Raw genomic sequence first — 22,641 nt, forward strand, 5'->3', positions numbered from 1 at the left:
CAAAGGTACTGCCTCTAAGAGAAACCCTGCACATTAATCCTGCCTTGGTGGTATCTAAGACCCTGACCAACATATTATCACCTCATCACCCAGTTTTATTCATCTTCTTAGCACTGAGCACTAAAGAAAATGACCTAGAACACCACCCAGCAATCAGCATTTACCAAGCCCCTTCAGGTAGTTCTGGGACAAGCTCAAGTTTGAGAAACAATGACCTAATATTATACAGCTAATGACAACCAGAGTAAGAATCAGGACTCAGCCTTGTGAATTACCAGTTTATTTCTCAGCAACTGGTAGTCTTAATAACACAATCCTTAGATGGTATCTTTGCAGAAGTACTTTACTTTAACAAATGAATTCAAACCCTTGTCGGTTTCTTAACTTTCTTTTTCTTTTAACAAATGGACATTAACTTACTAGGTAAGCTGAAGGAATTTCCAAAACACTGATCTGATCGTGGCTGAATGCCTCCATGTATCTAACCGGCTTTGTAGCTTTTAGGCAGTAAAAATAAATTTCTCAATTTATACCACTCTCCTCTGAGGAAACCTTAATCCGATGTTCTGCCATTACGAATGTGGGAGAGCTGGAGCACTATCAAGATGGCGTCTGGCAAGATGAAATGGTACTGAAGTTTGTCACTATCGATTTCTGTGTGGTAAAACCTGTGTCTTGTTCACTTTCTCCGTTTAGATCAAATACTATGATCTCCAGAAAGAAACTGCTGAGGTTCTGGCGCACAGTGATGGCAAGAACTCAGGCACCGTGCAGGCAAGTATGATAACGAGACAATGGATTGATTACAGTCGGGAAACGTATGGGCGGTAAGGTATGAAATACTATCTGGCTGAACACCCAAGATAAAAGGATATAACATGCTTTACTGCTTATGAGGAGGAGGCGGCAGAAAGTTTCCTTTCCAACATAAATCCGTAAGTATCTTTTCCCCAGGGGCAAGGTATATTAAATCAGGTCCATTATAACTTTATTTATTTATTTATTTATTTTTGTGCTCCCTGTATGATTTATTTATTTATTTATTTATTTTTAATATATGAAATTTACTGTCAAATTGGTTTCCATACAACACCCAGTGCTCATCCCAAAAGGTGCCCTCCTCAATACCCATCACCCACCCTGCCCTCCCTCCCACCCCCCATCAACCCTCAGTTTGTTCTCAGTTTTTAACAGTCTCTTATGCTTTGGCTCTCTCCCACTCTAACCTCTTTTTTTTTTTTTTTCCTTCCCCTCCCCCATGGGTTTCTGTTATAACTTTAGATACAAGTCAGAAATCTGAAAAGTACGAATACTTAATGCGTTCTTAAGAACTGAGAAAGGGAACTTCCACAATGAAATGAATTCAGAGACAAAGACCTTCCTTCCTAATTAATGACCTCTGGCCTTCAAGGCCATCTGCAGAATTTCAGAATGTTGTCCACAACTTTGTTTTTCTCTTACTTCCTCAGGTAGATGGTGTAAATACACTTAACTAGATCATTATTCTGTGGAATCTAAGGTTTACTATACTAGCCACAATCTCTTAAACGTTGCCAGTCAAAATAACAGCTCTGATGTATTTTTATAATCTGAAAAACTGAGAAATATGAAATTTTTCAGTTTCTCACACTTTTCTTACCAAGTGCAAAGGTTAGGTCAAAGCATGTATCATACCTGGTTAAGCTCCAGGGAGAACAACTTTGACAGGTGAAGTGAAGAAAAACCAGCTCCACTGCCTTCCTATAAACACGGAAAAAAGCTGAATTGGGAAAGCCCAGGATGACAGCTTTTTCAAATAGAGTTTTAGTAAAAGGATAATGTCTTTGGGAACTTATACTGTAATTTTACCTTGTACAAGTATAGGGTAGGATGTCGGTGAAAGGGAGTATTTGAAAATTGTAAAATGTTTATTCACTCAGCAACTATGTATTGAGTGACGGCTTTATCAGCACAACAGGAAATCCAAGAGTTACTGGAAGTGAATAATAACGAACAGCATGTGCTACAAGCCTGATGTCTGATCAGCTTATGTAATATTCCTAACGACCACGTGCAGCTGTTTCTATTAATATGCCCATTTTACTGGCAGGAAAAAAATAAATGAGTCTTCCAGGAGTTAAGTCACTTGCCAAGGTCACATAGCTAAGGGTGGGTAGAGAGCTGGCATTCCATTCAAGGTTAATTAGTAAGTGGCCCAGCGTAACTACCACATGCTCTTGTCTGATACTGAGCTCAGTCTCCTGAAAAATATAATGCATGCTCTCAAGAAACTTGACTGGGGAAAACAGATGAGAGAGGAACAGTTGCTCAGCTGAGTGCTACATGAGGGGCAAATGTGTGAAATAAAAGCATGCTGGATGGTAACAAATTCTAGAAGATATTGGGGGGCACAGGTAGGAAAGGGAATTTAACCTAAGAAAAAGCAACAGACCGAGTTCACTTATATTTGTTTCCTAGCCTGATCTTATATTTGTTCAAGACTTTTCCCTGGAGCTATTCATTTATTTGCTCAAAAATATTTTTTTCAGCACCTACTATGTGCTGATACAGTGTAAAACATGGACCCTGACGCCATGAAGGTCAGAGTCTGGCTGGGGAGCTTAGGCAGTTTTCAAAGATGGTCACCCAGTATCTTCTCCCACCACACGTGCTCTTCCGCACTGTGATTCTGCCACTCCGACATTAAGAGAGAGGGTCTGATTCTCTACCATGCCCTCGCCTCTGAATCTGGGCAGGGCCTGTGACAGCTCTAACAGAATATGGCACAATGACACAGTACTGGTCCTGAGGCAGCAGCTTCCATTCCCAGACTCCTGGAAGCCACTCACCATACAGGATCTTTTTGACACCACCAAGGTGTGGGAAGGCCACACCACGTGGAGGGATGAGAAGAGATATGAAGAGAAAGAAAAAGAGAGAGGCCCAGGAAGCATAAGGCACCACGCATGTAAGGAGGCTACCTTGGAGATCCAGCGACCAATGGCTGCAGCTTCACGGCAGACTTTGCATAAGAACCACACAGCAGAATCCAGGGAGCCCACAGAACCATGAGAGACAGGATTCCTTCTATCCAAACCCACTACGTAGGTCTGAGGGTGGGTTGTTGGGAAGCGATGGATAATAGGAACAGAACTGAATACAAAGTTACCTATATGACTACATAATTAAACTAGAAGGAGAGTATAATTTGAGAAGTCCTAATGGGAAACAACCCTCACTTTCAGAAACCGGGTCTGTGGGGGTTTGCAGAAAGCTCGCTGCATAGCTGCAGTCAGGCTGAGTCCTGAAGAATGAGGACAAGAAAGAAAAACATGAGAGGAGAGAACATGGGGTGGAAAGAAGAGGATGGGGATGTGCTCATACATTCCAGGAAGGGAGAGAAGATCAGTGACCAACTGAACCAAACTGGAAAACAAGAACAAAAACAAAAACAAAAGGCACAACGCGGTCTGGAGAGTTGGCAGGTAGTGGCTCACAAGGAGCCTCGTAAGCCATGGTGGCTGGTGGGCACTGTGTCTTAAGCATAATGGGAGCCCAATAAGAGGAATGACCAAGACTTGTGGTCACTGTAGGTGTCACTGCAGGTCTCAGGGGAAGTCAACAGGGAAAATGACTGGACATGAGGACTTTAAGATTCAAGAGCAGAATGCCCTGAAGTGAAACTCAGCCTTTATCTTAAGTGCCATGTTGCTGTAAGGTTCTTAGCTAAATAAAATAAAATACTAAATTTTAAAAAAAGGAGTACAGTGTCCAGGAAATTTAGGGAATTTACTTTCTCAATTCGAACTTTACAATTCACAAAATGAGCTTAAGAGTATAGTCCGCACATAAATCTGACCTAATCCAGGGAGCGAAATGTGGCTAAATTTAATAAACTAAAGAAAATAAAAGAAAAGGCATGGCGTGGTGTAACCAGCTTAAATGAATTTTTCACATTTCATGTGGTTTCCTCAGGCCCAAGTTAGCTAAAAATGAGCACATAATGAGCTTCTTCTACTTCAGCTTCTGCTCCAGCTGTCTGCTCCTGCCCAGTATGTAAATCCATTTTCTCATCGCATTTACATGCTTTTCTCGAAAATGCCCATGTTTTCAAAGACTGCCACTCAGACAGACAGATAAGCTCTGCCATCACTGCCCTACACACCGTCCTCACCTTGCCCACCAAACACGTAACACAGGAGAGCTCTTTCCAAGCACAGCTTCCGCACATCTGAAAGACTCCATCCCTCTGCCACGAGAGGGCCTGCTAATGGGTGACAGGTTGTGCAGAAAGGGAGACCAGCACTTTACTGCCTAAGGCCAGAAACCACAGGAACTTAACATACCGTGATGAGAAAAACTCGGAGACCATATATGTTGCTAATGGTGATGGGATCTGAGTGGTATCCATCTGTTTTGTTCGCTTGCTTTCGTATATTTGCGAAGATGAAGAAATGTTCAAGAAATAATTACTAAAAATCATAGTATCAGGGTGCTCTTACGATGATATTAAAATGACACTTGGCCACAGCACCCGGGGAGTCTGGAGTGTCTCAGCGTGGACGCTGAAGTGGTCACACAGGGTCAGCGGGGGAAACTATGGGCCATCGAAGTAAGGCAAGTGAAGGTGACTTCTGTAATTAGCTAAGGTGACTGCACTCAGATCTTATTCAGGTTGAATGACAGAGCTGAGGACTTCTTTAGCCAAGTTAAGTTCAAGATATTGAAACATCATAATTGCTCCCCCATCCCCCAGGCTCCAACTCCAACCCTCTCAATCCAAGTTTCTTAATGTACGACTCCACTGAAACCAGAAAAACTCACTCTTCTAGAGTTACAGGAAGAGTAGCCAGACAGAAAGAGAACATTTAGTATTTACTCCATAAATGGCTCTGACTGGTCTCGTATTTACTGGTCCTGCCTTCTGTGGAGTAGGATACAAAAGAAGGAGGGCAAGAGAAATGAGGAGGAGGAGGAGAGGAGAAGAAGGAAACTGATGTGGCCAGCTTTAGGGGAGAACCTTGGTCTGTGTTACATGCAAGGAGGACCTCTGAAAGGGACCATAACATGTATGAGCTCCAGACCTTTTAAATGGACACTTTGACTCCACCCACCAGGTCACTGGCCAAACAAACGTGCTTTAATGACACAAATCGGATCCATGGATTTCTTCCTCACAGCAATTGTGAGGAAAAAAGTAGATGCACGAAACTAGTTCCCCCAGAGGCCACAATGTGATTAAGAAAACGTATTATACACACACGCACACACACACAAACATACAATCATCCTAACTGCTGGGGTACCGGGGTGGCTCAGTCGGTTGGGCGTTGGGCTCTTGATTTTGGCTCAGGTGGTGATCTCACAGTCTTGAGATTGAGCCCCATGTGGGGCTCTGTGCTGAGGGCAGAGCCTGCTTAAGATTCTCCCTGTCCCTTGCTCTCTGTTCCTCCCTCCTCTCTCTAAAGTAAGAAAAAAAATTAAAAATAAAACAAAACCATCCTAATTACTACCAAAAAAATGTTTTAAAAATCTTCCATGTGTATAGAATGCCTGATGGTCTTGATTTAAGACATATAAAATGAGTGAAAAGAATTTAATGTCACATTAGACACTGATACTATCAGTGAAAAAAATCAAGTCTAGTTTCAAACTCAGAGAACATACATGTTGCTAACGGTGTTGGCAATCACTAGTTTGTCCACGAAAATCCATAACGTGACTCCAACAAGAACACAGGAAATAAGTTCTTTCTTCACCTCTAATTTGAGGCAATTTTAACATAGTAATATTTATCTCTTCAATACATGGAAAAGGTAAAGTCTAGAAAGTTAACATATTCTTTGTTTACTACTGGCATATATTAAAAAAAGGAAATTTTTTTTTAAAAAAGATCATATTTCCTTAATTGCTGCATGCAAAGTTTATAGCAACCACAAAGTGTCATGTATTTTGTACCAGATCCAAAATCTGATAAGCACACATTTACTACAAAATATACTAGATTGTTATGTGATTTTTTATACTCTACCATGGACTCTGTTTAGTGGGTTGTCTTATAATGAAACACCCTTGATGATAATAATTTGTTGTTATCTAACTGTCATTATTACAGTAAGATTTATTTAGTTTAATTATATACATACTCTCAGAAGACATCTGTTAATGTCTAAGCATCTATTTGTTAATTGGTTTTATTTAACATTTGGGATCATTTAGCAAAATGCTTTGTTCAGGGAATGATGGAAGCCAACCAAGCTCAATTAATTAAATGGTCACCAGATACCATTTTAGGGTAGGACAGCAAAAAAGAAAATGCTTTTATGTATAGGTATAGGGTTAAAAAATTAGAGTCCCACATCTCAAAGGGGGGGAAACGCCACCAAAGCTCCAATTCCACTTATAAATTTATACCACAAAAATATTTTTAAAATGACCACATTATGATAAGAACAAAAATAGGAAGCCAGCTTAATGTCTTAACCATAAGAAAATAACTACGAACACAAGGGTGTATTCACGTAATGGAACACGACATGGCCACTAAAAATCTTGTGGCACAAAAATATTTAATGATGTGGTAAAATGATTTCAGTACATTGCTAAGTGGAAAAAAAACAAAACAAAACAGTACAATCCCCATTTAGTGTAGAGTCAGTGTACTTACACAGAAAGAAAGAAAACACTGGAAACACACCAGATCCTAATGAGAGTTATCTCTGAGCTAAAAAATTAGGGGTGACTTTATTTTATTGTGAGCTTTTCTATATGCCAAATCCTCCCTAATGACCATGTATTAAATTATGGAACTCAATTATTTAGGAAATGAAATAAATCTCATAGACACTTAACTCTAAAACTAAAAAAAATATCAGTAGTTTAGAAATTAATTTATAATTCCAAAAAGAATGAGCATTGAGGGATACGTTTTAGACAGGTAATCATTAGGACTCTTGACCACACAGTTCAAAGCATGTAAGAGGAGGCACTGCGACTTTATTTTGGGGAGAGTTTTGTTTTTGTTTTTTTTTTTTTTTTTTATTTTTTTTTTTTTTTTTTTTTTTTTTTTTGGACAGAGAGAGACAGAGCATGAACGGGGGAGGGGCAGAGAGAGAGGGAGACACAGAATCGGAAACAGGCTCCAGGCTCTGAGCCATCAGCCCAGAGCCTGATGCGGGGCTCGAACTCACGGACCGCGAGATCCTGACCTGGCTGAAGTCGGACGCTTAACCGACTGCGCCACCCAGGCGCCCCGGGGAGAGTTTTGTTTTGACCCACCTTCATGATAAAAGGCATTGTGGTTGGGAAGGACATAAGGCTGTTTTCTTGAGATAATTCTGAGTATCGGCACTACCAGCCCCGAACTCCTCAAGGCTTGCCAAGCACAGCAATAAAGCCATGAGTGTTGTTTAATTAAAGCCATTTCCTTAAAGTAAATGGAACACGAGTTCATACTGCCAGTCCCCTCCCAATTTGCAAAGCCTGCTCGGCTCTTCTCTAAGGGGGCTACTGCTTCTGTCCCTAGTGATGGCAAATGGTAGAAAGTTGGGGTCATCTTCCTGGGTCCATTAGGTTTTAAGAATACACTGCCCAGCAGAAATTATGATAGACTTGGACAAAGTACGAATATACTAAAATTTTTCGGGAATTTATACATTGTGAACATTGAAGAAAGGAATACTGCTGTGTTCAAATGCCTCAAAATAACCCCTGTGAAGGAAGCTCATTTGCTCTGTTCTCGTTGGTCTCACTCTATGGATTCCCACGGATATATCAAAGAGCTGACAGAGAGGAAACAAGACTTGATTTACTTGGTGACTATAAAGGGTTTGGCCCCCTTTCAGAAGAACATGCCAAATCCTGCTACATTTGCTGAGACTTAACTCGTCTGATGAGATTGCTTTCTTTCCTATTTAGACGGTCTCACCCAATTTTCAGATACTGCTTCATGTGAAGTTTTAAAACTGTTTTTTTAAAGAAGCTTCACTTAAAATCAGATTTAGACACATACTTTACTGGCTTAATGGAACCTTCCTTTAATTTGTTTTTACTTTTGTTTTGTTTTGTTTTCAATGCCCCATACAAGCATCCAGGTCACTCATGATTCTCATACTTATATTGGATCCTTTTCCACCAAAGGCATTTCTCCCTCAGAAAAGCCCCACTCCTGACCTAGGAAGGGGAAGAGACACAGGGGTGCAGGCTAGGATTCCATCTCTTTCCAGCTACTGACAGAGTGGACCCCACAACCCACACATAGCCAGACTCCATGTTCCCCAACCTCAGGACTGCTCACTCAGGACAACACCTAGCTCCAAAGGCCCTTTCTTTCCCCCGGTCTGAAAAGATGAGAGAAGGAAAGGGAGAAAGGGTGCTACCGAGGAATGAATTTAAAACACAAACCCAAATACTGAAGACTTACTAGTCATGTTTCTTGCATTAGTGCTAAATAAGTAAGTATAATTAACAAAATGCCACCGAGCACATGACTCAGAGCAACCGACTCACGGCTGGTGACCCCTGAGAAAGCATGCGCTTTAGTTAAGACTACTTCCTATTAGCAAACTAGAAAGAAACAGGATATAAACCCTAGCTACCTTAATCAAGACATGAATACCTCAAGGGTGAAAATGTTTCTCCGTTTGTAAAAAAACAACAAACTGACTTCTTTCTCATCACGGTAACAACGGTGAGAGAAACTTCGAGTTTCCCTTCCATGTAACAAAAGACGTGTGGTTCGTTAAACTCTGATTAACTCAGATACACAGTTGAGAATATACAGCCCCAAAGAAGAGTCCAAGAGCAAAGCCTCCAGGGAGCAGTAGGAACTAAACAATTAGGAGGATGTCCTGGAACTTGTCAGCTCCCTGTAACCTGTCCTATGATGTGTCTTCAATGAAAAGACAGGCCTTGTCGTCCCTTTACATTAAGTGACTTGCTGAGCACGAAGCTTTCAAGTTCTCCCACCACCCAGGATGTACTTTGCACATGCATTTCCTCCAGGTGTTCCCTGATAACTGTTTGTTGTTTTTTTTTTTTAATTTTAGAGAGAAAGGGGGGGGGTGTGTGTGGGTGTGTTGGGGGGGGGGAGAGAGAGAGAGAGAGAGAGAGAGAGAGAGAGAGTGTGTGTGTGAGAGAGAGAGAGAGAGAGAGAGAGAGAGAGAGAGAGAGAGATCTGGGGAGGAGCAAAGGGAGAGAGAGAGAGAATCTCAAGCAGGCTCAGCCACACTTAGTGAGGAGCCCGACCTGAGGCTCAATCCCAAAACTTTGGGATCATGGAGTGAATTGAAATCAAGAGTTGGGATGCTCAACTGACTGAGTCACCCAGGCACCTCTGTTTTTTTGTTTGTTTGTGTTTTTCTTTTGAAAGTCCATGCAATTATAAACCTAAAATACTGCCTGGAAAGATATCTTCATTGGAGTAAGATATAGAAAAATCTCTTAGAACCTCAGAATTTGAACAGGCATTCTTTACGTCTCTCTTTCAACCACTGTATAATGACCCTTTCGGTTGGAAAGCTGCATGTTTAAAAAAAAGATCTAACATGCATGACAAAAATACTCTGCAACAATTTCTAAGCCCCTGGTTTTTACTGCTGTCTTTATACCTGCACTGGAGTGTTATTTAGCCTCATCCCATACATCAAAGTCACATCAGACACACATTTAATTTATATAAATCCAACTATGCAGGCACAGGGACAGAACAAGCAAGTGAGCAAGAAAGAGCCAAATCTAGTGGGAGCCCCCAACACCGGTCCATTCAAAGAACACAAGTTGCTGAGGGAGGTGAGAGGGAATGAGCTCCTTTGCTCACAGGGCACTGTATAATCCAGTTGGTATGAAGAAGGACTAGAGGCAGGCTGCTTGGGTTTGAATCCTTGCTCTACCACTCACGTGTGTGCTTTGGCAACTTTCCTTTGGCGAGTGAGGAAAGTGCCTCACTTTCTTCATCTGTAAAATGGCCATGATTTATTACCTATCTTAGGTTTGTGGTGAGGAATAAATGAGTTCATATTTGTAAAGCCCATAAACCAGTTCCTGGCACATACTTAATACCTATGTCAGTGTTAGCTGCCATTATTATTATTTATTTTATCCATTAACTTTGATAGTTAATTTTTTTATAATTGAAGAAAAATACTTACTCATTGTGCACCATATTTCTGCCACTTTGCGAGGAGTCGGGAGGGAGTGAACAAAACAGAGACCATCCTCCTTGTGGGAGTTTATAGTGTCAGGGGCCAGACAGACTTTAATAAAACATTCCACCGGTTTTTTAATTATAGACCACAGTGGTGAGGAATGTCATGGAGAAGGATCAGCGTCTCCTCACCCATACTAAAATTTATGAGTGGACTTAAAAGGATTTCCAAAGTTAAGTTTGATTATAAATTTTTTTTGCCTTCTGAAAGGTCTTTTTAGAGCCTCACCTACATGTGAGATGTGATTACAACGTGTAGTAGCTGCAGTAAGTTAGAGACGTGCAGACCTACAAGTAGGGATGAAAGTGAGCTTGTATCCTATGTCTTGTCTGGTCCACACCCTGCCCCCCAAGGAAGACGTGAACACTCAAGAACATGATACAACCCCAAAACTGGAAAAGACAGCAATAAGGTCTCAGCCTGATACTGAAAATATGAAAGGAAACCATGCAAATCTCAATTTTCCAATGGTAGTTGATATATCAAGATGACCTAATAGTTGGAGAAAGATATATGCTGATTTGTCGGCACACAGAGTAATCTGTAAAGGGAGCTTGTACAAAGAGCCATCAAGATAAAGAAACATTAAATTTTGTTTTTTACAAGAAGTGGGTTTTTTTTTTCATTCCTCATGTATACCGGAGAAAAATTCAGTGAAGACTTTATGTCACATATCATTATGAATCAATTTTCTTGACCAAACATAAAAGCTGATTCAACATCTCCACCTTGAAACACTCTATTATCATGACATTTGTCAAATACTGAAAGATCTGACCACTTCCCTCTTCCCCAAATAGCAAAAGGAACTCAGATAACAAATGAAGGTTGTACTTTGTAACAAAAATAGACAGGAGATTGAATCGCACCAAAACACTTACAAATCAAGAGAGGGGAAGAAAAGTACCCAGAGAGATTAAATGCACAGAGAACAATAATAGGAAGGAAATCTCTTGTGAAAAGAAGCAGCTGATGGTAACTTAATCGGGACAGAAATGAATTAGATCTACTTCAGTGACTGAGCTCAAGATGAAGTAATTTCATAAAGTTTATAGAAAGTCACTTGAAAATTATACAACTTGTTTTTGTTCTCTACTTTTAGAGGGAAGGGAAATAAAAGTTCTCCATGAGGGAACTGATCTTCAGAAAAATGCATTTACAAACCCAGCTGAGGAATGTTACCTATTAACTGGAAGATTATCCTTAATTCTCATTTGGATAGAAAAGTCACTTTAGAACTGATAGAGTCCCTCTGAGTTTTAGGGAGAGATTCTGACACAGAAATAAGGGAATAAAAATCTTAAAACACACGGGGATGTCAAGTGTATGGAGAAAGAAATTCAAATCAGTGTTAACCGAGTGGAGTCCCGGGCTACTATTTGGCACAACAAGGGTGAGCTGGGGCCAACTGTCAGTTTTGTACAAGTAACACATACAGCACACAGCACAGGAGTCATTCTAACCTCAAAGGTAAACAGAGAACGAAAGGGCTCCTGGCTGAGATGGGAGCTGAAGCAGCTCTCATAAGCCAGAGGACGCTAACAGAGCTCCAGCAGACATCCTCAAACATGACAATCACCTATGGGGCTGGCTAAGGTAGAGACTGCTGGGCCCCACCCCAGACTTTCTGATTCAGCAGGTTTAAGTGGATGAAGAATTTGCATTCCTAAAGAGGTTCCAGGTGACGCCACTCCTGCTGGTCCACCCACTGGAGAAGCCAGGCCCTAGGAATGAAGCCCTATGACTAGGGGAGCCTGTATGGCACAGCTTTGCTCCTGGATCTTACTCATGCTGTCACCAAGTGGAAAGGGATACTTAGAGCCTCCTGGGCCACCTTGTTTTAGTTTGTGATCCCACAGGCAGACGGGCTTTTGCATGAGTGTCATGAGAACGGCAGCAGGGAAGCCTCTGGCTGGACTGAGGGGCTTCTGCCAGGCGCCCACCCTTGAAAGCAACCCTCTGCCAGGGATGCAGCAGAGCAACGGGCCCGGGCCAGGTATAAGGATTCTCTGTGGGCAGGAGCGGGGAAGAGAGCATCCAAGTGGGGATGTAGACAGCGAACGAAGGCATCACCAGGACCATAAGGAGAAGTATCACCAACGAAAGCAAGACAAAGCTTGATGAGCAAAGAACAACAGGACAATGTGAATACTGCAGCCCGTAATAAAGCTCACTTTAGCATCAAGATGTACCCTGTACAATCACCTTCACTTACAGTACTGGTTTTTACACACGTACCCATTTAAACTCACAGAGCAGTGCTTCTCACATAATCTGTGGCGAAGGACAATTTTTTCTTAAATGCCCTGACAGTCACTGATGTTTTTGTAAAACACAATCATATGAAATGCTAGAAAATTGATCTTCTACTTGTATGTCACAGAAATTTGGAATAAAAGTTTCTAGATGCTGATTCTGTCTTTGTATTTATTATAGACCTAAAACAGCCCATAGGCTGGTGCTTCTATACAAATTGACACTAGTCCAATACCACACTCCAAGCATGCCGACCCTAGACCACTGGGGACCAGGTCTCTGTCACAACTACTCAACTGCTTAAGGAAATGAATGAGCAAAGCTGTGTTCCTAAAAAATTTTACTTATACAAATACCCATGAGACAGAGTTTGGCTGTGAACTGCAGTATGCCTCCCCCTGCTATGGACCAGTGCCCCCTCAAACTCTAATGTGCAGAGAATCCTCTGGGCATCCTGTGAAAACACGAATCCGGACCCCACTGATCTGAGGTAGAGCTACGTTCCTGCATTTCTAACGGCCTTCAAGTTGATGTCAACACTGAAAGTGCATGGCCCACATTCTGAGTGGTAAGGCTGCACAGACTCTTCTTTGTGAACCCAGAGAAGAGGGTGTGATGTCAGTATGAATAGATGCTTTACACTGGTCTTCTTTGAGCTTAGCAAGGACTGTATCTGTCAATCAGGATCAAGTCTTCCTCTGCTTTAAAGGGGTAATTACAACCAGAAGACTTGACAAGGACAGCGTAATGGAACCAATGACATTAAATGCTGGATGGTTTCCCATTCTGTTGACTGGCTCGGGACCTGACACACAGTAGGTGATCAAGGAACAGGCAATGACTGCCTGCTGAAGGCCGGAATCACAAGCTGTGTTCATTAGGGGGAGGAAGCTAGGATGATGGTGAGGCTCGAATTCGTCCTGTTGTCTTACCTAAGATGTTTTGCATTGTTTAATAAATTGGTGCAACTTACAACAGGGAGAGCTTTTAAAGATATATTGGTAGAGAAAAAGAGAATCACAGAATTTATGCTTTCAGTGAAGGTTCTCGTTTTTTTTTTGGGGGGGGGTATTTTTTACTTTTCCCTTGTTTACTCTTCTCATTTGATTACCAAACACCTCTCTTTCAGAATCTGGCCAGCAGAGTCTGCATCTGGATTAATCATTTGGCTTTGTAGTTCAGTTTAACAGACAAGAAGATCCACTCACAGTCACAGGTTGTAAAACAGAAAAATATCAGAAATATCTAAATTTGGGCATTTCTTCCTCATATCTGCTACCAAATGTCCACATTCTTGGATAACAATGACACACTGAAGATTCTAGGTCACTCATATCTCTCAGAGGAATGTGCTATTTGGGATTAACGAGCACGTGAAATCTAGGTCAATGGTTAAAGGTCAAAATGGATTTCTGTTCACTACTTATGATCCTAAGGCTTCTGAGTATTAAAGCAGACACCTAAATGTTTGTTCAGAAATACTCCAGTGGAGTTCTAATTGAGAAAAAGGGATGTGTCCAGAATGCTTACAGATAACGATTAATGAAAGAACTCACAGATAAGCTGGAAGAAAAATAATTAACTTGGATTTGTGCCAGCTGCCCCTTGGGAATGCTAACTAATATGTGTGTTCAAAGTGCTCCGTTTTGTAAGTCCTCAAAGTTGGAAGCAGAGCATCCCGAGGAGAGGGTCCTGGGGATGGAGATAAAATATCCATCGATATGCACAAAGGACCTCTAAGTGGAAGACAGTTGCCACCCGAATTACAGCAAAGTTCAAGTGGACCAAACCTCTTTTTTTTTTTTTTAAGTTGATAATAAACCAAGCGAGGTGGCTTAGGACACTGAGGTAAAGAAGTAGTGAGGGACGCCTGGGTGGCTCATTCGGTTAAGTGTCCAACTTTGGCTCACGTCACGATCTCCTTCCTGGTTTGTGAGTTCGAGCCCCATATAGGGACTCTGTGCTGGCAGCTCAGAGCCTGGAGCCTGCTTCGGATTCTGTGTCTCCTTCTCTCTCTGCCCCTCCCCCACTCACGCTCTGTCTCTCTCCCAAAAACAAATAAACATTAAAAAACATATATTAAAAAAAAAAAGAAGTAGTGAGTAAACATGAAGGAACATAGGGCACCTCCAACGGGTGCAGATATTGATCAGATTCCCCTCACTGGGAGTATTCATGTCATTGCCTACAAACCCAAACTCCACATCTAACAGTCAGGACACGTCTTTCTCAAAGGTAAACTCATCAGAGGGCTTCTTGGACAAACCTATCAAAAATAACAAATTTCTGGCATCCTCAATTTTATTTTTAACCTTGTACCACCACCCAGTATGTTACTTATTTGTTTTGTATAATGTATCTATTTACTCTCTGATTTAACTATCTTTCCCACTCTGAAATGGTAGCTCCAAGAGAACAGGACTCTATTTCACTCACTCACTGCTCTACAATTCTGGGTCTAGAGCAATGCCTGGCATATATAACACCATGCATTATCATTTGGCTGATATCACTGAATGGGTTTCTGTCCAGCTTAGTCATTCTCTGGTCTGGAGAACTAGTCCTGACCTCATAAAGTGGTCTGAGGAGCTGCCCCAACAAGCTGGGGGGGGAACCCCCCTCCTTCCATAAAGTTGTTCTTGCTATGGGACGAGCCTAGTGAACCTCATGGTTGACACAGTGACTTGTACTATGGATGAATTCTTGCCTTACTTGCCTGCCCGGACCTCCAGTCTCCTTAGAGCCAAGCTTCTGAGTATGGGATGCTTTGCTTTGTATGAAGGCAGCTTGGCCCTGCACTACAGCCTGGGGACTGTGGCACTGGCTACTGGTTAACAGAATTCCCTAAATACTCCTTAAAATTGCCTCCCTTTGTTGGCACACTTGCTGTCTTCTACTAACACCCTGCTTTCAGGTAAGGGCCCCTGCCACTTGCAGTTCTTCCTGTATTGTTATTACCGACTGCCGCTGAGTCTGGCTGCTGCACAGGACTTCACCCAACCCTCTGCAAAGAGGACCTTCCCTCCACTGCTTCCCGGACCCTGGGGAGGTAATAAGTCTTGCTCTAGACAATGGTCCCTACCAGGCTGCCCCGTCCCATGAGAGTCTTGCCAGACACAGAGCACTGGCACCTACCTTGGGAAATGGTTTCACAAGGACAGCTCATTAACTTATTATGCTTCTCTTGCTGACTGAGACCACTGAGCCATAGGATTTCCATGGAAAGAAAGAGACACGCTGTCAATATGAATTTGCTCTGAGAAGACATTTTTGGAGGACCTACTATGTTCCCTGAACTATTAGAGTGGCTAGAAATAATGAAGTGTATTAGTAATAGTGGAACAGGACAAAACCAGGCACTGGGGGAAAAAAAACTCTAGGCAAAACTATACTTGGAGCTATTTTCAAAGAATATGGAAAAAATGAAAAGTTTAATGAAACAGCAGCAAGAAGTGGGGGTGGGGTGGGGAAGGGAGAATATTTCTAGGCGATTTTATAAGATTTAAAAAGAGAAATGTATGAATAAAGGAGATGATTAAGTGGTAAAGACTGTAACTTGTAAATACCCCAAAGAAAAGAAAAGGGAGACCGGGACATATTATCACATATTATCATTGAGGTGGCATCTGATGAGGGCTAGAGATTAAAAAGGCACCTAATTAACAAGTTTGCCTAAAGTGTCTTGCTCTTTACAAAGACAGAAGATGCACAGAGAAACCAATGAATTCTTAGGAAGAATGCTGGCAAGAAAGAGCAAGGAAAAATAAAGGTGAGTCTATTCTAACTTCTGCAAGTCTTGTTTTGGACTCAGTCTCACCTCACTGAACCAGATATATCAGGAGGATACAGGGAAGATCTTCAACTCAGCCATCAGGAAGGTACATTAGGCCACACTTGGAATTCTTAGGTATTTCAGAATTTAGGCAATTCTAAATGACTGTATCAAATATTGAAGAATGATTCATTAACCCTGCGATAATTAAAACAAAGGCAGATCAGTAGTCCACTGATGTAGTAAATGCATAAGACGCTAAAGGGGTATCTAGCTGAGCCCTAGAGAATGCTGATTTTCTTTTTTTTTTTTTATTGTTCTATAAGTCTGTTTTGTACCAAAATGTTTTTCACACTTGTTACTACTGCATTTGTTAACTATATTGTACGCTACTTTAGCAAACCAGATTTACAAAGTTCACACATTTTCTGAAAATGACTTTAAATGCTGAGCTTTAAATAACCTTCTAAATAACAAGAGGCCTTTAACACAGTGCCCACTATTAATATGCTAGTAAAACTAACAGTGAGAGAGAGACCAGCTAACAACACTGGAGGATGTACATCATGTAATACTGGATATATTTTTTAAAGGCCATCAATAGGAAGGGTATTCTAATTATAATCTTATAAAGAAGATATGTGTAGATAATGCTGGAAGGAAATTTAACAAAATTGTAATAGTGGTCATGTTACGGTAATAAAGTTAGAGACCATTTTTTTTAAATCTCTTTTAGTAGGAAATGCAAATTTCTAAAAGTGGAAAAAATAATCAATTTTTAAATGTAAAGAAACCTTTCAAAAAGCATAAAGTGAGGGACTTACATGTGTAAGGAAATCATTCTTACCTGGATAGTGGAAAAATTAAGTTAAAATTTTCTCAAGGTTTATTCATTTAATCCTTAAACATAAAGGTAGTATGTCTAAAATATCATTACTGACATATTTTGAAGGTTTTCATATTCATAGTCAAATTCCTTCCCTTTAGGAAGCATATAAAAGCAATTGAGGAAAAGAAAAGAGTTTTTGACTTTACATTCATGCTAGGGGTTCCGGACTGTCCTTTCTTAGATAAAATGGAGCAGCTCTTTCACATAATCTCTGAAGAGCCATCCATAATTATCCAAAACATTATTCAGGCAATTCTCGTTACCCATAGTAGTCACGGTCTATCAACTTTCAGCGAACACTGAGTTAGCAAATACGGAACCACTGCTCCTGAGGAAACCAAGGGCTAGTTTCGCATAAGCCTCACACCGTTTTCATCAAAACATCAATGCATAACCTGTTTTCTGTGTTTCTGTTTGAGGATACCTTCCTTCATATATACTGTTAATTCATTCGTATTGAATTTTTACTCACCCTTGAACAAAGATTATCTAACATATATTTTCTCTGTAAGATCCATCATAGTAGACATGACTTAGGAAAACCAGGCAGCACTGTGGCACTACACACGGGGCCACTTTAAACAGCCAAGTGCATACTCCTCTCATTGACAATAGCCTTCTACATCCTTCTACCTACTGTGGTGACAAATAGGCAGTCAGTATGAAAACCTTAAAATCTTCATACATAGTTAGCCTCATACTTCTAAGAATTCATCTTATTTTATTTATTTTGAGAGAGTTTGAGAGAGATTGAGACAGAGAGACAGAGAGAGAGGGAGAAAGAGAATGCACATGTGAGCAGGGGAGAGGGGCAGAGGGAAAGGGAGAAAGAATCTTAAGCAGACTCCAAACCCGGTGAGGAGCCTGACATGGGGCTCCATCTCATGATCATGGGATCATAACCTGAGCTGAAATCAAGAGTCAGACGCTCAACCAACCGAACCACCTAGGCGCCCCTAGGAATTCATCTTATATGAGTAATCTGAAGTGTACGTAAAGTTAAGAGTACAAGGAGGTTACGGCAGCATTATTTTAAGTGAGAAACATCCTGAATACCAAATAACAGAGGACTGGTTAAGTAAATTTATACGTTCATACAAGTGAATACTATTCAGCTCCCGAAGATGCTGCAGAGGACTGTACAATGACAGGGGAAAAGGTACGTAAAAAGTGGAAAAAAGCAGACTACAGAAGAGTGTCAATCATACTGATACCAGTTTTGTCAGAAATAATACTACTCTGTGTATTCATTTTAAGTATATGTAAAAGTGCATATAAATGTAATTTGATCTATTTTTGTACTTTTCTATACTTTATGTTTCTCTAATTTAATAATTAGGAAAACGGGGATGCTGTTTAATAAAACAGCCTTAAAAAAAAGACAAAACACTTTTTATCTTGCAAGCCACTCTGAGTCAAGCCAATTTCTTCGGCAAAGCCCATATGGACGTGTTGTTCATTTAGGAACAAGACAATCATTCCTAACTCCTAGTTCTCTGGCAGTGGGTGGAAGGGTGGTATAGAGGAAATTCACAGTGTCTTCAACCTTCTGAAGGCAGTTGGGCTCATCCCACCAGACTACAGCTGACCCCTATAAAGGAGAGGACCCAGAACCCTTCCCAGTTCAAAGGGTCTTCACCTTGTTCTCCTGAATTATTTTCCCAAGTTACTCCCTACATCTAGTGATTCTCCCACAAGGCATTATTTGGATTCTAAAACAATACCTCAAAAATAATAATAGTGAAACTTTCAGATGCTTGATCAGTCTCGCATTATAGGAAAATTCTTAAGACTCAGAGATACCTGACATTAATCCTGGCATTGTTAGAAAATGCACTATTTTCTTAACTGTTGAACTGAACCATGTCTTTTCACAGTGCAGTAACATTAAGAGAAAAAATATCCCCAACTCTTCTAATAATTATATATTATTTCCAATCTAGGTGACATTATACCTTTATTAGTGGTTCATTTCTGTTTAACATCTACAAAGGCTTCTCCATACAGGATTCATAATCAATTATGAGCATGTTGGGACCAATGATAAAATTTACTAAAATATCCCCAAGTCTTAAAATTCTTCAAATTACTTACCATGAAACAAAACAAAGCACATCCAAATTTGAATTTTGAGAAGCAGAGCAAAGAGTAAAAAACGTTATTTTTGATTTATTTCTGACAGTATGTCAGCAAGCAGCATGAAAACAGATTTAGAGAGTTCCATTAGGGATGCGTGGAAAAGGGGTAGCTATCAGAAACACTGGTCTTGGGTAAGATACAGAACCGACAGCCTTCCCAGGACCCAGCTCTTACTGCGTAGTACTGGCTGATAAAATGGAACGAGTGCATGTTGGACAAGGACAGCAAGACATTTTTGGAAATGTGGATCAACTGGACATCAGAGAAAGAAATGCAACACAATAGGAAAAGCACTTGGAGGAAACAAAGAGAAATGAGAACAAGGCAGCGAGCTTTCCATTCTCCAGCTTATACACGGTATTCCCCTGCACAGGGCTGAAACCAGGTGACAGGTTACAAATTCATAAGCACAGAATCATTTTTATCCTTCTCAGACTAGACTACCAGGCAGCCTATCACCATAAAGAATGGCTGCCTGGACTTACTCTTTCCAACTTTTAGATTTGTTTTCAAAGAGGCCTGTAAGAACAGGGATGGGGGAGTTATTTCAAAAATAATGCTCGTGTTGTGTCAAGTATTGGGTATTACATTTGAAAATCAATCTCTACAAGAGTTCTTTTACCCACCGAAAATAAATATTCCCCTGCAGATAAGGTATTTCAGCAAATACAAGTGGTCTGTAATAAAATGAGTTTTGCTTCATGCCTCTGATATAAACATGTGAATAAGTGAAGAAGAGGATATTGTGGTTTGTTTTTAAATATATTCTAAATGTATGATGATCAACAATATGTACGTGAGGCATTTAGCACATATTAATATCAGCACATATTTATTACAAGTGAAGGCATTTGCATGCTAAAAGGCATTTGATACTGAAAATATGGCATGCATTTTTACTTCTCTAGCCTCAAATTCTAAAGAATTTTGAATCACATACCACAGAGCTAAAATAGCTGGGCTCTTTTCAAATTTATACCAAATGATATTCTGTGGTTCTTGCAGATATGAATTTAATCCTCCCTCGATTAAGTTGTGTTTTCTTGGTTGTCTGAACAGAGAATCACTGCAAACTACTGAATTGTTTACCCATTTCATCAACTTCAAAACAACCCATACAGTAACACTGGTGTTAATGGATCTGTTTCAGATACCTCCTATCCCAAAGATGAGCATTTACTTCCTCTTGTTTCAATAATTATAAATCTAAGCCTCAGAAATGATAATGGAATTGAACGTTAAAAAAAAAAAAAGTCAACACATGGGCTCTGTGCTGACAGCTCAGAGCCTGGAGCCTGCTTCAGATTCTGTGTCTCCTGCTCTCTCTGCCCCTTGCCCGCTTGTGCTGTATCTCAGTCTCTCTCTCTCTCAAACATAAGTAAATAAACATTAAAAAAAATTTTTTTAAGTCCACACAAACGAAAGTTTTCCTTGTGCTTTAGAAATATTTGCCAAGTACTCACACATATATTATCTCCACTGATATTGAAAGCCAATGCTTTGGGGTATTATTTTCATGTCTACTTTACAGACAAGGTTAACAGAAGTTTAAAGAGTATTATCCTAATAGTAATAATTATATGAAAAGGTGTTCAACCTCATTAGCCATGAGAGAAAGGCATTAGACCACAGTGAAAACTACCATACATCTATTGGAACGACTAAAGTCGCAAAGGCTTGACTGCACCAAGGGTGGGGAAGGGTGTGCAGACACACTGGAACTGCCATAAACGGCTCCCAGAGTGTAAAGCTGGCACATCTGGAGAGCTGCTTGGCAGTATCCGTTCAAGCTGAAGACACGCATATGTTATAACCCAGAAATCCTAGTTCCAAAAATATATCCCACAGAAATGTGCTCCAGAGGACATGTATGAGAATGTTCACAGCAACGTAGCAGTCAAAACTGTGAATAACATAAATGCCTATCAACAGAAAAGGATGAAAACTTCTGGCAGAGTCACACAGTAGGACAGCATACGGCAGGAAGAATGAGCGAACCACTGCTACATAAAATGTAGATGAATCTTACAAATAAAAGTTAAGCGAAAGATGGCAAACAGAAAAGAATGTACACCGCATGACCCTATTTATGTTAAGGCAAAACAAAATCTACGACATTAGAAGTTGGGATAGCTGTGTTACCTTCAGGGGAAAGCAGGGTAGAAGTATGGCGAGGGGGTACTTCACTGGCTTCTGAGATGGGGTACCCATTCTGAGATGGCGTACTGGTCTGTTCAGGCTGTCTAACAGATTACCATAGACTGACTGATGCGACAACAAACATTTCTTTTCACAATTCTAGAGGCCAAAGTCCAAGGTGAAGGCGCCGGCAGCTTCAGGGTCTCATGAGAGCCCACTTCCTGGTACAGAAATGGCCATCATTTAGATCTGTCCTCCTATGGAGGAAGGAGCGAGCGACCTCTCCGGGGTCTCCTTTATCAGGGTACTAAGCCCATTCATGAGGCTCCACCCTCATGACCTAATTACCTCCCAAAGGCCCCACCCCCTAATATCACCAGATCGGGGGTTAGGATTTCAACATATGAATTTGGGGGGACATGAAACATTCAGTCCCTAACACTGGTCATGTTCTATTTTATGATCTGGCTGCCAGTATGTTCACCTCATGGTAACTCATCAAGCTATAATACTTACGATTTACATACTGTTCTATATGAAGCTTATACTTCAATGAAAATTTATTAAAAATTTTAAATGACACTATCATATGAAATTATTCCTCCTTTAAATGGGAAATGTGTATGTATAATCTCAGTTAATGTAATAAGCGATTCTCTGATTATATGTCCTTACCACAAAAAATAAATTACAGTTATAAAACATGATAGAGGTGTTACCTAATGCTACAGTGGTAATCATACTGTGGCATACAGATATATCAAATAAACACATTATATATCTTAAACTTATATGTTACATGTCAGTTATATCTGAATTTAAAAAACTTCAAGAAATTTAAGCTCTAAATACTTGAATAAATAAATAAAGCAAGCAAGCAACCCGCAGAGGTAATAAGTACTGTTATAATTTCACTTTATAAAAGAGCAAACTGAGATATATACAAGTTAAATAATGTGCTCAAGCTCCCACAACCAATAAGCAGTAAAGATGGGACGTGGGACAGGAACCTGGGCAGTCTGGTACAAGAATCCCACTAAGAATCCTTCCATTCCTTTTTGAACTGGTACTTGGTGCTTATGTAGCACAATTCTTCCTGGATTTTTTTTTTTTTTTTTAGTGTTTATTTATTTATTTTGAGAGACAGAGAAAGAGAGAGAGAAAGCGTGCACATGTGCACACATGAGCAGGGGGAGGGGCAGTGAAAGAGGGAGAGAGAGAACCCCAAGCAGGTTCCACACAGATGTGAGATCATGACCTGA

At 40.5% G+C, this 22,641-nt stretch overlaps 1 protein-coding gene across 13 annotated transcripts in view; it reads right to left on the bottom strand.

The window, feature by feature from the left end:
• Positions 1-22,641, bottom strand: part of SUCLG2 (succinate-CoA ligase GDP-forming subunit beta) — a 326,281-nt gene that overhangs the window by 136,496 nt on the left and 167,144 nt on the right. Inside the window, exon 10 of one of the 13 annotated variants that reach the window (XM_049642684.1) lies at positions 8,645-21,600. The exons of the other annotated variants lie outside the window; for them this stretch is intronic. Coding sequence (XP_049498641.1) covers positions 21,484-21,600 — 117 coding nt within the window. The 3' untranslated portion in view covers positions 8,645-21,483. Of the gene's footprint in view, positions 1-8,644; positions 21,601-22,641 lie in introns of those variants that run through there. 13 annotated transcript variants of the gene reach the window in all.

This window comes from Panthera uncia, chromosome A2, assembly GCF_023721935.1.
Source record: "Panthera uncia isolate 11264 chromosome A2, Puncia_PCG_1.0, whole genome shotgun sequence".
Taxonomy (NCBI): domain Eukaryota; kingdom Metazoa; phylum Chordata; class Mammalia; order Carnivora; family Felidae; genus Panthera; species Panthera uncia.